This window comes from Myotis daubentonii, chromosome 15 (genome assembly GCF_963259705.1).
Source record: "Myotis daubentonii chromosome 15, mMyoDau2.1, whole genome shotgun sequence".
NCBI lineage: Eukaryota > Metazoa > Chordata > Mammalia > Chiroptera > Vespertilionidae > Myotis > Myotis daubentonii.
This window is the reverse complement of record NC_081854.1, coordinates 12549666-12563233: the sequence shown is the minus strand read 5'-3', so window position 1 is coordinate 12563233 and position 13568 is coordinate 12549666. Positions and strand designations below refer to the sequence as shown.

The 13568-nt window shown below is 42.0% G+C and overlaps 2 protein-coding genes across 9 annotated transcripts in view; both read left to right on the top strand.

Moving 5' to 3' along the window:
- LOC132216768 (zinc finger protein 227-like) overlaps nt 1–13568 on the top strand; it is a 123424-nt gene that overhangs the window by 52230 nt on the left and 57626 nt on the right. The gene's annotated exons all lie outside the window — the stretch shown is intronic.
- LOC132216767 (zinc finger protein 226-like) overlaps nt 1–13568 on the top strand; it is a 44938-nt gene that overhangs the window by 25348 nt on the left and 6022 nt on the right. The window contains exons 1-3 of one of the 7 annotated variants that reach the window (XM_059666250.1): nt 5479–5635; nt 6565–6615; nt 11529–11587. The exons of 5 other annotated variants lie outside the window; for them this stretch is intronic. In XM_059666250.1, coding sequence (XP_059522233.1) covers nt 5566–5635; nt 6565–6615; nt 11529–11587 — 180 coding nt within the window. In that variant the 5' untranslated portion in view covers nt 5479–5565. Of the gene's footprint in view, nt 1–5478; nt 5636–6564; nt 6616–11528; nt 11588–13568 lie in introns of those variants that run through there. One more of the 7 variants, XM_059666257.1, reaches the window with a different exon arrangement.

The window sequence follows — 13568 nt, the reverse complement described above, 5'->3', positions numbered from 1 at the left end:
ACCACGGGACACTGAGACCCAGGGCCTGTTTGTTCCACTCTGTTGATTCCCTGACATCCCACCCCACCCCACCCAAGCTGTGCGTAGAGGCTTTTGCATATGAATGCCCTGGCCCTTTGCAGTCTAAAATTACCATATGCAGCTGTGTCAGAGAAACCCAGAACATCCAAAAGGCCCAAGGACCCACAGCAGCTTGCATTGCTTCACAGCTGGGCACCTCCAAACCCCAAACATAAGAGAGGAATCTGCAGCCAAAACTGGTTTGGCTCTGGATAGAGCGTTGGCTTGCAGACAAAGGTCCCAGGTTTGATTCCAGTCAAGAGCATGTACCTGGGTTGCGGGCATATCCCCAGTAGGAGATGTGCAGGAGGCAGCTGATCAATGTTTCTCTCTCATCGATGTTTCTAACTCTATCTCCCTTCCTCTCTGTAAAACATCAATAAAATATATTTGGGAAAAAAAAGAAAAAGGTAAAAATATGAACAACAAATACATACCCGTCAACAAGTGAATCTAAAAACCAAGTGAATAAATAATCTGATGAACAGAATAAACTGGTGAATATAATAGAATCAGGGGTATAGAAAGGGAGTGGACTGACTATTCTCGGGGAGTGGGGGGGGGGGAAGGGGTGCAGAAAGAGACTGGACAAAAATCATATACCTATGTATGAGGACAGTGGGGGGAGGGTAAGGGCTAAGGGTAGCGTGGGAACCAGGTGGAGGGGAGCTATGGGGGGTAAAGAACAACTGTAATAATATGAACAATAAAGATTTAATTTTTTAAAACATGTTACAGAATTTTTATCAGTTTTAAGGCAGGGGCTCATCTTTGACACTTTGAATGTGTCACAAGTAGTTACCAGTGTCAGATTTTTTAACCTTGAATTTCTTACTGATTTCTAATTCTGTGCATTTCCAGCCTGACTTTGAAATGTTCACCCTCTAATTATTGTAGCATGTCTATCAAAACTTCTTAGGTAGGAGCTATGCCATATTGTTCTCCAACACCCATGATACAAATACCACAAAAACCCAAAACCTTGTGGGAATTTGATTATTTTATCAGATGTATTACCAAGGCAAGATGCATTTATCAGAATATAGGTTATACATCCCTTTTATCTGGAAATCATATAATGGAAGTTATGATTATGAGACAAAAATACAGATGAGTACCATATGGATGATGTCACTTTTATTTAAAATGGAGATATGCATACAGCTTGTAGGAGTTTGAATTTTGATATATTCTGATATTAGCCTGAAGCCATTAAATATTATGGCAGATATCTGTTAGGACAGGAGAAATACATAATATGGGCTTTGAGAAATCATAGATTGTAGCCTTTATGGCATAATCAAACATTGGTCTTTGTGTGTTTGTATGTGTGTATTTCCAAGTGTGCGTGTGTTTCTGTGAGTGTTCCTGAATGAGACTGGCATTTGCATCAACTGACTCAGTAAAGTACATTGCTTTCCCCAGTGTGCGTGGGCATCATCCAATCTGTTGACCTGCATGGAACAAAAAGAGGGAAGAGAATTTGCCCCTTTTCATTTTCTGCCTCTCTGCTTCCATGGGGCAATACCTTCTTGGGCCCTGGGACTGGATTTTAAAACATTGGCGTTCCTGCCCTAACCGGTTTGGCTCAGTGGATAGAGCGTTAGCCTGCGGACTCAAGGATCCCAGGTTCGATTCCGGTCAAGGGCATGTACCTTGGTTGCGGGCACGTCCCCGGTGGGGAGTGTGCAGGAGGCAGCTGGTTGATGTTTCTCTCATCGATGTTTCTAACTCTCTATCCCTCTCCCTTCCTCTCTGTAAGAAATCAACAAAGTATATTAAAAACACACACACACACATTGGCGCTCCTGGTTTCCAGGCCTTGGGCTTGGTCTAAATAACACCACCAGCTCTCCTGGATCTTCAGTGTGCAGACAGCAAATCATGGGACTTCTCAGCTTTCAGACTTGCCTGAGCCAGTTCCTATGACATCTGCATGCCTGTGTGTGTGTGTGTGTGTGTGTGTGTGTGTGTGTGTGTATCTGAGATATCTGTTCACCAGGCTTCCCTTTTGGAACTGGTGCTGGCCACAGGTCTTAGGACAACCACATGGACATCATTTTGTAGTTTCTTGGGGCATTTGGTCAACCACACACATTTGGGTAGAAGTCACAAGACAAACCCTAGATAAATTTATGAGGCAGCCCATCTGGATAACACTGCTAGTGGATCAGAGGAACATTTCAAAATCTTTGAGGCAGGAATGACAAATTATGGGGACTCGAGGCAGAGGGCTCAGAGCAGGGGCCCCATTTGCCTGGACCTTAGGTAGTACCCATCTCCCATTGCTAATACAACCCCATCATTTTGCAAAGTGCACCACAACTATCCTTGTTCATTTGTTTTGTAGCCCTAGTCTCAGAGTTTCCATTTCTGCATGGAGACTGCTAGGACAAGGACATGAACATCTCAGTGAGATTTACATCACCAAACCCACATTCCAAAAAAAGAGTGGGCTTACATCATAGTGATTACACTGCTAAGTATATTCCCAAGAGAACCAAAAGCACAACCCGCACAAAAACTGGTGCAAAAGTGTTCATGGCAGCAGTATTAAAAAACTGGAAACAATCCTATGTTCATCAACTGATGGATGGATAAACAAAATGTTACATAGCCATACAATGCAATATTTTTCAGAAATATGAAAGAATGAAGTACTGGCTCATGCTACAACATGGATGAACCCTGAAGACATTATGTCAAGTGGAAGAAGCCAAACACAAGAGATGATGTGTGGTATGATTGCATTTGTATGAAATGTGCAGAATAGGCAAATCCACAGGGAAAGTAAATCAATGCTTTTTCCAGGGCCTGGGGGTAAGGGGTGGCGTTGGGAATGAGGAGTAATTGCTAATGTGTAGGGGCAGATGAAAGTGTTCTAGGATTAGACAGTGGTGATCATTGCACAATACTGTGAATGTTTTCAAAAGTGGAGAAATGACATATGATATCCCCTATTTGTGTTAAAATGTAGCGGTATTAGATCAGTCAAGGTTCTCCCAAGGAAAAAATCAGTAGTACTACTATATACTAGCAGAACTTAGCAGTGGTTCTCAACCTTCCTAATGCCGTGACCCTTTAATACAGTTCCTCATGTTGTGGTGACCCCCAATTTCATTGTTACAAATTGAACATAGTTAAAGCATAGTGATTAATCACAAAAACAATATGTGATTATATATGTGTTTTCCCATGGTCTTAGGCGACCCCTGTGAAAGGGTCGTTCGACCCCCAAAGGGGTCGCGACCCACAGGTTGAGAACCGCTGACTTAGGGTGAGTAATCCAAATGGAGGTGAGGAAGTGATTACACAAAAAACTTCATATGCAACTTAATGTCAACTGCTATAGCCTTTCTAAATGTCAGTCACACATATTAAATTTAAGTAGACACATATGCTATGAAATCATTTCATTCTTGGGTATATATTCCAAAGAATTCTCACATTGGTCTCTTCCAAAGGGTTCCAATTTCTCACATATGTCTATAGCAGACATGTATGATGATATTCATTTCATTGTTATTGGCAAAGGCAATGATAAGAGATAGGTAATATGGTGCAGAATATGAAGTTCTATGAACTTCTACTTTCTTTGATTTTGCTATTCATTTGGTAACTTCTTGAGATGAGTATTTTAAAATCAATTTTCAGCTTCTAACCCTTACACATTTAAGGCTCAACATTCCCCTCTATGTATAAACTAAAACTACAGTTCCAATGATGAGTTTGACTTTTTCTTACAACATGTATGCTTTTGCTTCTGGCTAAGACTAAATGGTTTGCTTATGAAAATAATAGCTGCCGTTTGTCAATGTCCCAAGAGCAAAGCACTGTGTTTAATACGTGACATTGTCCCTAATCCTTCTAACAACTTAGTGATATTAGCCTTGCCTTACAAATGAAGACACTGAGACTGGGCTTGTTAGGAAGCTCATGCAAGGTCGCACAGCCTGCAGTGGCAGAGTGAGAACTTGAACCCATGATGACTTGACCCGAGAGCCCAGGCAGACTCTCCCTGCACCCCTTACTGCCTCTCCATTCACTCCCTTACCCTTACAGGCTCTTGCCAAAGACTGTTATGCCATAGTTGAGAAGAGTCTTTTTGTTTAAAGAAAATTGTGTGCATCTGTGTGTTTGGGGGATTTATTGCTTGGTTTGGATTTCCTGCAGTAATACTTGGGGGAAGGTTGGGTACTGAATTATCTTCTCAAGGTGGAGCATCACTGTAATGAGGTAAAAGTTTGGCATCCTTGAGTGTGAACAAATATTACACAAGACCCTACAAGTGTCAGGCAGATGGTTTTTATTCATTCAGTCACCAGATACTTCTGAAGAGGCTATTTCTTAGGGAGCATCCTTTGTGATGCTGTAAGAGACGGAAACAAACAGCAGGATCACGACCTGGAGCCTTTGTTCCCTTGATGATCCCTGCTTGTCCCATGACTAGAGCAGGGAACACTTGACCCTCACTAATAGGTTCTTTGAATACTTTAGTCAGATGTGCTGTCATTTGTGTCCCTCAAAATGAGGGGTGGGGTGGTGTTGGTAGCAGTGGTTATGGATGTAAGATGACCACCTGACACTGACCCAGTAGAGTGAGAGCAGTTAGAATGAACTGGCTCCCTGACCTGCCAGTTTCTGATAACTTGACAATTTTATCATTATGAAGTGCCCCTACACATTGTGTCAAGTAATTCTTTTTATTTTTTCTTAAAGTTCCCCAGGTCGAATATTAATATCACAAATGGTGTAATTACATAAATGATTTGAAGCCTAGGGTCATGGTACATTTCTCTAGAAAGGATTTTCATTTGCTTCTGCCAGGGCTGGAAGATGCTAACAAAATACGTTCACCTTTATGCAATGTCAGGGATTGAGGTGACTTGACACTTGGTTGCAGTCGTGATAAAAGGTGCACGATTTCCTTTTGTTCTTATTCCTACGGTCGATGCTCTTGGGGTTTACCAGGAAGCCTCTGTGGTAGGCAATGGGTTTGTGTTGTTTAGTCCCCCGAACCCGCCCAAAGTGCTACTCAGCATCTCAATTAACAGAACTTATATTCTTCTAAATCCCACAGGCTAGAATCGCAAGACATTGCCGGAGACCTTCTCAGGCATTCCGGGAACAGCTTTGTCTGTTTTCTGCTCTGGAATTGTTGTCCACGTGGACGGTACTGTTGCCGTTTTCCGCTTAGCATTCTGGGATATGTAGTTCAGCGCTCCAGGTAGTCTGACAGACTACTGTACACCTACTGCAAGACCAGGCTGTAAACGTGTTCCCCCCCCCCCCCGCGGAATTCTGGGAAGTATAGGTCCAAAAGCTCCGTGTAGCCATAGGCACCTCCAGTCTTGGAGGACCGTACTGTGGAATTCTGGGAGATGTAGTTCAGGGGCTTGGGTTAGTCACAAGCACTTCCGCCCCTAGACGACGTAGCAGCTATCGTTTCCCAGGTGGTGGTTATTGAGGTCGGTTATACACGGACCCATTCAAACTTCCCCCTACATGCGCCCGGGGCCAACAACCACCGGCCTTTCATTTGCGGAGAAAGAGGAGGAGCGGCTAGAAAACGGAGGTCTGAGGCTGAGATGGAGATTTGCGTTCCCCAGGGCGGAGCTTCTTTGCTATGGCGCGTCCCCGGGATGGGGCGGGCTCGGTCGCGCATCGCGGGGTTTGAGGGTCTCCCGGGCGTTCTGCACCCCCACCCGGCTCCCTCACCTACCACTCATTGGGTGGGTTACCTAACACCTCTGTGCCTTCGCTTGCTGTTCTGTAAAAGGGAAATAAAAGTAAAACCGTCCTAATAGGATGTTTGAAACACAAAAACGAGAATAGTACAAATAAAAGGTTTCATTAAAACCGCCTGGCACATGGGGTACTAATACTACTATAACTCTGAAAAGCGTCTATCTCGCAGTTAGATTCTACGAGCTCAGGAATCTGAATTGTCTTGGACTTCTAGCCTTTTTATTTTTATTTTTTATTTTTATTTTAAAAATATATTTTATTGATTTTTTTACAGAGAGGAAGGGAGAGAGATAGAGAGTTAGAAACATCGATGAGAGAGAAACATCGATCAGCTGCAACCCAGGTACATGCCCTTGACCGGAATCGAACCTGGGACCTTTCAGTCCACAGACCGACGCTCTATCCACTGAGCCAAACCGGTTTCGGCAATTTTTATTTTTTTAAAAAATATATTTTTATTGATTTCAGAGAGAAAGGGAGAGGGAAAGAGAGCTAGAAACATCAATGATGAGAGAGAATCATTGGGCTGCTTCCTGCACGCCCCCTACTGGGGATCCAGGCGCAACCCCAGGCATGTGCCCTTGACAAAAATTGAACCCGGGCCCCTCAGTCCGCAGGTGGAGCTCTGTCCATTGAGCCAAACCGGCTAGGGCAGACTTCTGTCGGTTTATAGGGGCGGGTTGCCTCTACCGGGGATGTGATTTATCAGGGATGTGAACACAATCCTGGATTTCACAACTTCCTTTATTTCCCCAGCCCTGACTTCTCAGAAAGCACTGCCCGGAGGAGGAGGCAACAGAGCCCCGGGTGAGTAGGACTTGGCGTTCTTCTAACGATATTCACATAAATTGGAGAATGAATGGGACATGTTCTTGGACAGGTATGGATAATGATTATAACTGAGCCTTAGTTGCTAAGTTCAATCTTTATACAGATAAACATATTTCTGTCTCACAGTGGCTCTGGGAAGTGCTGCTTATTTCCCTTCGTTAAAGATGAGACTGAGATTCAGGAGACATGTTTGCCCAGGGTCACCTTGCTGGTCGGAGGCAGACCTGGGCTTCGAATCTAAGCAGTGTGAGTGCAGCACCTGAGTTCATCCATCTCGTTGGTCTGTTCTTCTTGTCTAGAATCATAATGGGAAAGTAGGTAGGGACTGGATTGTGGGAACCTTGAGAGCCAGGTTTAGGCTAGTCTATATAGGAGTTTTTAAAATAGTTTTCTCAACTGTTCCACTATTTTATTTCAAGTAATGTGTATACAGGGTGAGGCAAAAGTAGGTTTACAGTTGTTTGTATAGAAAATAATACAATAATAAATAATACAAGAATGAGCTCTTTGTGTACTCACAACTGTAAACCTCCCTCCCCCCCCCCATATTATAAAAGTAACATAATCATTATGGAAAATTCAAACAGTACAGAAATATATAAATAAAATTTTAAATTACCCATAACCTTAGGATGTAAAGATAACCATTGTTCCCCATGTAAAACAATGGTAATGTATATGGAACTACTAGCTCTTACTTAACTTGATTTAATGATATTAAGATACATGAATTTAACTTGCTTTAATGTAGGCAAACTTTTCTTTTTTGTTCACTTTACTGTTTATGTTAAAATAACATCCCTCTCCTGCATATTCTTTTTTTTTAAAAAAAAATATATTTTATTGATTTTTTACAGAGAGGAAGGGAGAGGGATAGAGAGTTAGAAACATTGACAAGAGAGAAACATCAATCAGCTGCCTCCTGCACACCCCTACTGGGGATGTGCCTGCAACCAAGGTACATGCCCTTGACCGGAATCGAACCTGGGACCCTTCAGTCCGTAGGCTAACGCTCTATCCACTGAGCTAAACTGGCCAGGGCGCATATTCTTTTCTTAACTCAAATGAAATATTAACCTATGGTCAGGATGGGAGAGAGAAGCGACTGAGATGAATGTCTTTACTAAAATACCAATAAATGTGTCAAACTCAAAAAAAAAAAAAAAAAAGAGAGAGAACCATTGTTAACGTTTTGGCAACTCCGGTTGTTCGTTGTGTTAATTTCCGCTTACGGAGGCTGTTTCCTTTGGGGCTGCTGGCGCACTGCAGTGCTTCTCAAGCTGTGGTCCACAAGCCAGCGGCATTGCATCACTTGGGTAGAAGTGCCCACCCTTGAGCCCTACCTTCTTATTTAGAATTTCTGCAGATGGGACCCAGGAATCCTGAGTTGATTCCTGTGCACAGGAAAATTTGGGAAAGTTGGGAAACATTCTTGTCTGGAAACCAAGGCCTAAAGATTTGACCCTGGCGACTGTCACAGATGAAACTGAATAGGATATACCAGAACCCTACTCAGTCCAAGATTCTTTCCCCCCACTAATTACTGTCAGCTGCCAGGTCTTCTTGCAAAATCCTGGCATGAGCAGAAGGTAGCTGCAAGTATAGAGACAGGATGGACAGAGTTAGAGGCCTTGAAGATATATTTCTCCCAGGCCTAGGGGAGTGGATTAATTGCCGTCTTTTTAACTAGAGGACTTCTGTCTGAAGTAGGAAGATCAACTAGTACTTACTGTTAGTTAATATTAGATACTTTGGCTGTGGTCATCATCACCAGAACTACTGTTGTTATTACTATGACTACTTCCTCATTTCTATAACTTTTTATTTTTATTTAACTTTATACTTACAGAAAAGCTGCAAAGATAGTAGAAGGAATTCTCATATATTCTTTTTTAAAAAATATATATTTTATTGCTTTTTTACAGAGAGGAAGGGAGAGGAATAGAGAGTTAGAAACATCGATGAGAGAGAAGCTTCGATCAGCTGCCTCCCACACAACCCTACTGGGGATGTGCCTGCAACCAAGGTACATGCCCTTGACCGGAATCGAACCTGGGACCCTTCAGTCTCCAGGCCGACGCTCCATCCACTGAGCCAAACCAGCTAGGGCATCTCATATGTTCTTTACCCAGATTCATCAGTTGTTTATATCTTGCTTATTTGCTCTGTTGATGACCATCAGCCAAATACCTCCAGGAACACACCTGTAATCAAAAAGTTAAGTTTAGTCCTAGTTGGTTTGGCTCAGTAGATAGAGCGTTGGCCTGCGGACAGAAAGATCCCGGGTTCAATTCTAGTCAAGGACCTGTACCTCGGTTGCAGGCTCCTCCCCGGCCAGGGCCCCCCTGGTCAGGGTGCATGCAGGAGGCAACCAATCAATGTGTTTCTCTCACATTGATGTTTCTCTCTGTCTTTCCCTCTTTCTTCCACTCTCTAAAATGAATGGAAAAATATCCTCGGGTGAGGATTTAAAAAACCACACGTTTATTTTAGCTTGCTGCAGCAGGAAGCCCACACAGCACGGGGAACAGGGGATGTTGGCAAGAAGCAATTAGGGTTCTGGTATGTGTCAGCTGCGTGGGGGAGAGTGGTAGGCAGTGAAGGTTTGTTCTGGACTGGATGCTGTCAAGAAGCAGAAGCAATTTTTAAAAATATCTTTTTTAGCCGTAACCGGTTTGGCTCAGTGGATAGAGCATCGGCCTGCAGACTGAAAGGTCCCAGGTTCGATTCCGGTCAAGGGCATGTACCTTGGTTGTGGGCACATCCCTAGTCGGGAGTGTGCAGGAGGCAGCTGGTCGATGTTTCTCTCTCATTGATGTTTCTAACTCTCTATCCCTCTCCCTTCCTCTTCCTCTCTGTAAAAAATCAATAAAATATATTTTAAAAAATTATTTTTTAAAATATCTTTTTTATTGCCTTCAGAAAGAGGATGAGAAAGGGAGAGAGGGATTGAAACATCAATGATGAAAGGGAATCTTTGATCAGCTGCCTCCTGCACGTCCCCTACTTGGGATCAAGCCCACAACCCGGGCATGTGCCCTGACCAGGAATCAAACCATGACCTCCTGGTTCTTGGGTCCATGCTCAACCATGGAGCCACACCGGCCTGGCTAGAAGCAAAAGCAGTTTGATTACTGAATATTGTAAGAATTTTTGCCTAGTAGTGGGAGAAACAAAATGAACTTGGGGTTGTCAATTGTTCCCAAAGTAGTCACTCCTGTTAGCTGGGAGGGGCCGTTCTTTGGTGATTTTTGTCAGCGTGGCAAGTCCTTGTTTCTGTGTTATGGAGTGTCTTGTCTTTTTCTTGTTCACCACTGTCACTGAGTGGTTCTGTCTGATTTTTGTTCATCAGTTGAAAACAACAAGTTGTAGCTGTTGTGGCTTTAGCTTGTCAGAGTTCTTTTTTTCTCCTTCACAGCTCTATCGTACTTATAACTTTGTTGTTGTATTTTTCTGAACCATTTGAGAGCAAGCCACAGACAGTGATCAAAATGGAATTACTTACGTTGATAACATACTGTTATCCAATCAATAGTCCCTATTTACGTGGTTTTTTTTTCAGTTTTCCAATAAAGCGTTTGAGAGCAATTTTTCTTCTCTAGTTCAAGGTCCAGCCCAGTTCATACATTGTACTTGGTTTCTGTTACATTAGTCTCCTTGAGTCTAGAATGATTCCTCAGGCTTTCTCTTTTTTTGCTCTTGATATTTGTGCAGTCTTGCAAATGATTTTTAGAATGTCCCTCATTTTTGTTCCTGGTTAGATTCAGGCTCTGCAGGGATGCCGCCAAGCAAATGCATCGTAAGAAGCAAATGTCACTTTGTTGGTGTTTCCCAACTGGTGGTCTCAGCTTAGTTTTCTTGGGTAAGGTGTTTGCCAGGTTACTGTTTTTCTCTTTACAATTAATACTTTGAGAATATGTAGCTATCTTATTCCTCACCAGACTTTCACCAATTTTAGCATCCATTGATGATTTTCTAACTATCTTTCACCTACGTCTATTAGTTTGTATTCTGCCATGACAGTGTTCTAAGATCTCTCCCTTCTCACCCACTTTTCATGTATCCTCACATCTGTAACAATGTATTTATAACGTAGACTCCTTTCTGTTTAATTTAAATTAGGTATGGACTGTCAAACTATTTTTTGTATTGTTGCAGTGTCATGGATTTTAATTAATCTTCTTTATCCCTGTGCATATTCATCAAAAGGGCTTTAAAATAAACTTCCTGCTTCAAAATAAACTTTACACATTGTTATACCTCTTATAAAAAGTTGTCTGTGTCCATTTAAATATTATTGTTGAGGTAGCATGTTATGGAAAAAACAAAACCAGGGATTTCTCAGAAGTTATGAGTCTATAACATGACAAAGCAACAATCCCTGAATGCCATGTATCTTACATCACTCTGTTGGTAGAAATCGTATTTACAAGGATAGTATCAAATTATAAAATATCGTCTGTATTACTGTGGTTGCAAAGAAGTGTTCTTAGAACTGTCTACTTTATGACAACACCATGAGATTGATACTGTTATTCTTGCCTACTTGTAAGTGACAGAATTGAGGCAGAGATGTTAATAATTTCACCAAGATGACACTGTTAGTGGATAGCCTCACCAGGATTTCAACCCGTGCATGTTAGCTCCAGCGCCTGCTCTTACCATACCCAGCACAAGAATTACTACGGAAGAAGCTACAGGCACACTGGTGATGGGGCCACTGTGTGTGGTTGGGCAGGTACCTGGCATCCATGCCAGGTTCTGTTCATCAAGCTGCATGCGCTGCTGCCACCCTGAGGAATGGGCACTTTTGCAAATTCACAATGAGCAGCCACATGGGTTAGTGACATGCTTGACCAGTTCTCATTGACTTTTTTCTCCTTTCCCAGTCTGTCTTCTTACAACTCGGTTTCCCCAGAGAGAAAAAGAAAAAATGAGCGTGTTCAAGGTGAGTAGGGCTTGCCTTTTTGCTTTTAAAAATGCTGTTTTCAGCCCTCAGAGCCGAGGCACAAGTTTTTCTCTTTCAGGGAATGTCCAGGCATTTGAGGAGCTGTTGAGTGTGGCAGGTGCTTGTTGTGTCCCTTTTAAGTTTAATTGCTTTTGGCTTTACTTTTTGTTTCATCATTTTTAAAAATATATTTTATTAATTTTTTACAGAGAGGAAGGGAGAGGGATAGAGAGTTAGAAACATCGATGAGAGAGAAACATCGATCAGCTGCCTCCTGCACACCTCCTACTGGGGATGTGCCTGCAACCAAGGTACATGCCCTTGACCGGAATCGAACCTGGGACCCTTCAATCCTCAGGCCAATGCTCTATCTACTGGGCCAAACCGGTTAGGGCTGTTTCATCATTTTTTTTATTTCACAAATAAGAGAAACATTAGTTGAAATGAAAAACATCTCCCTTGCTACTTCCCTTTTATATTTCCATTATCTCTTCATCATATGTATTCATACTGTGTATTTGTATTCAGAACAAAGATACAAATTTAAATTTGTTTTTAAATTTAATACTACATAACTTTTTTAAATGTTTTTATTGATTTGAGAAAGGGAGAGAAGAGAGAAAAACACCAGTGAGAGAGAAACATCAGTCGCCTGCCTCCTGCACCCCCCTGACTGGGGATCAAGCCCTCAACCCTGGCATGTTCCCTGACCTAGAATCGAATTGGTGACCACTTGGTGCATCGACGATGCTCATCCAACTGAGCCACACCAACCAGGGCTATAACATTCGTTTTTGTTATATCATGTTCTCATCAAATTTATGTACCTATTTTTTTAAAACTATTCTCTCTTCATAGACATTAGTTTAGGATTTTTACTGTTTTAAGAACACTACAGTAGCTTTTCTGCACTGAACCTTTTCACTTAAAAAACCAATTCTAAAAAGAAAAATACTGCCTTTTAAAATCTTTTACATACTAGGTATTCAAAATAGAAAAGTATGTTTTATATGTGCTGCCTTGGATTTTTTTTTTGATTTTTTTTTTTGTAGAATACTCAAATATGGCTCAATGCATCAGGACCCAACTACTGCTTCACACCGATAAAATGCTGTTAGAAGTTTTCTCACTATAAGAGCTAGATTCTGTCCCCTTGTACCTGAATCATACCCTGTGTGTATTTTATTTACTGTTTACTTTTTTTTCTTGTATTTTTTTTTTAATCAAAGTACTACATGACCTTCGTTTTAAAAGTCCAGTGGGCCCTACCTGGTTTGGCTCAGTGGATAGAGCATCGGCCTGTGGACTACGCAGCAGTTGCCAACCTTTCAGACCTCACGGACCACCAGTGAGCAACTGCTGGAATGAAGGGTCCTAGGTTTGATTCCGGTCAAGTGCATATGCCTTGGTTGTGGGCTTGATCCCCAGTGGTGGGTGTGCAGGAGGCAGCCGATCAATGATACTCTGTCATCATTGATGTTTCTATGTCTCTCTCCCTCTCCCTTCCTCTCTGACATCAATAAAAAAATATTTTTTAAAAATTAAAAGTCCAGTGGTTTGCCTGGCCATTGTGGCTCAGTGGTTGAACCAGGAGGTCATTGTTCAGTTTCCAGTTAACACACATGCCCAGGTTGCAGTCTCGATCCCCAGTAGGGAGCATGCAGGAGGCAGCCAATCGATGATTCTTTCTCATCATTGATGTTTCTATCTCTCTCTCCCTCCCCCTTTCTCTCTGATATCAATGAAAACATATTAAACAAAACAAAACAAAACAAAACAAAAACCAGTCCAGTGGTTTTAGAGGACTTGTCACTGCATTGACACTTCAGCACAATTTTATGAAGATATTTTTGGCTTCATCTTTATTTTTAATGAAAAGAAAATTGGTTATGAAAAATAAGGAACCTGCTCAAGTTTACACAGAAAAGCAAGTCTCAGAGTATTGTACTCGAGTGAAATACAGAGACAGGAGGAAAGAATT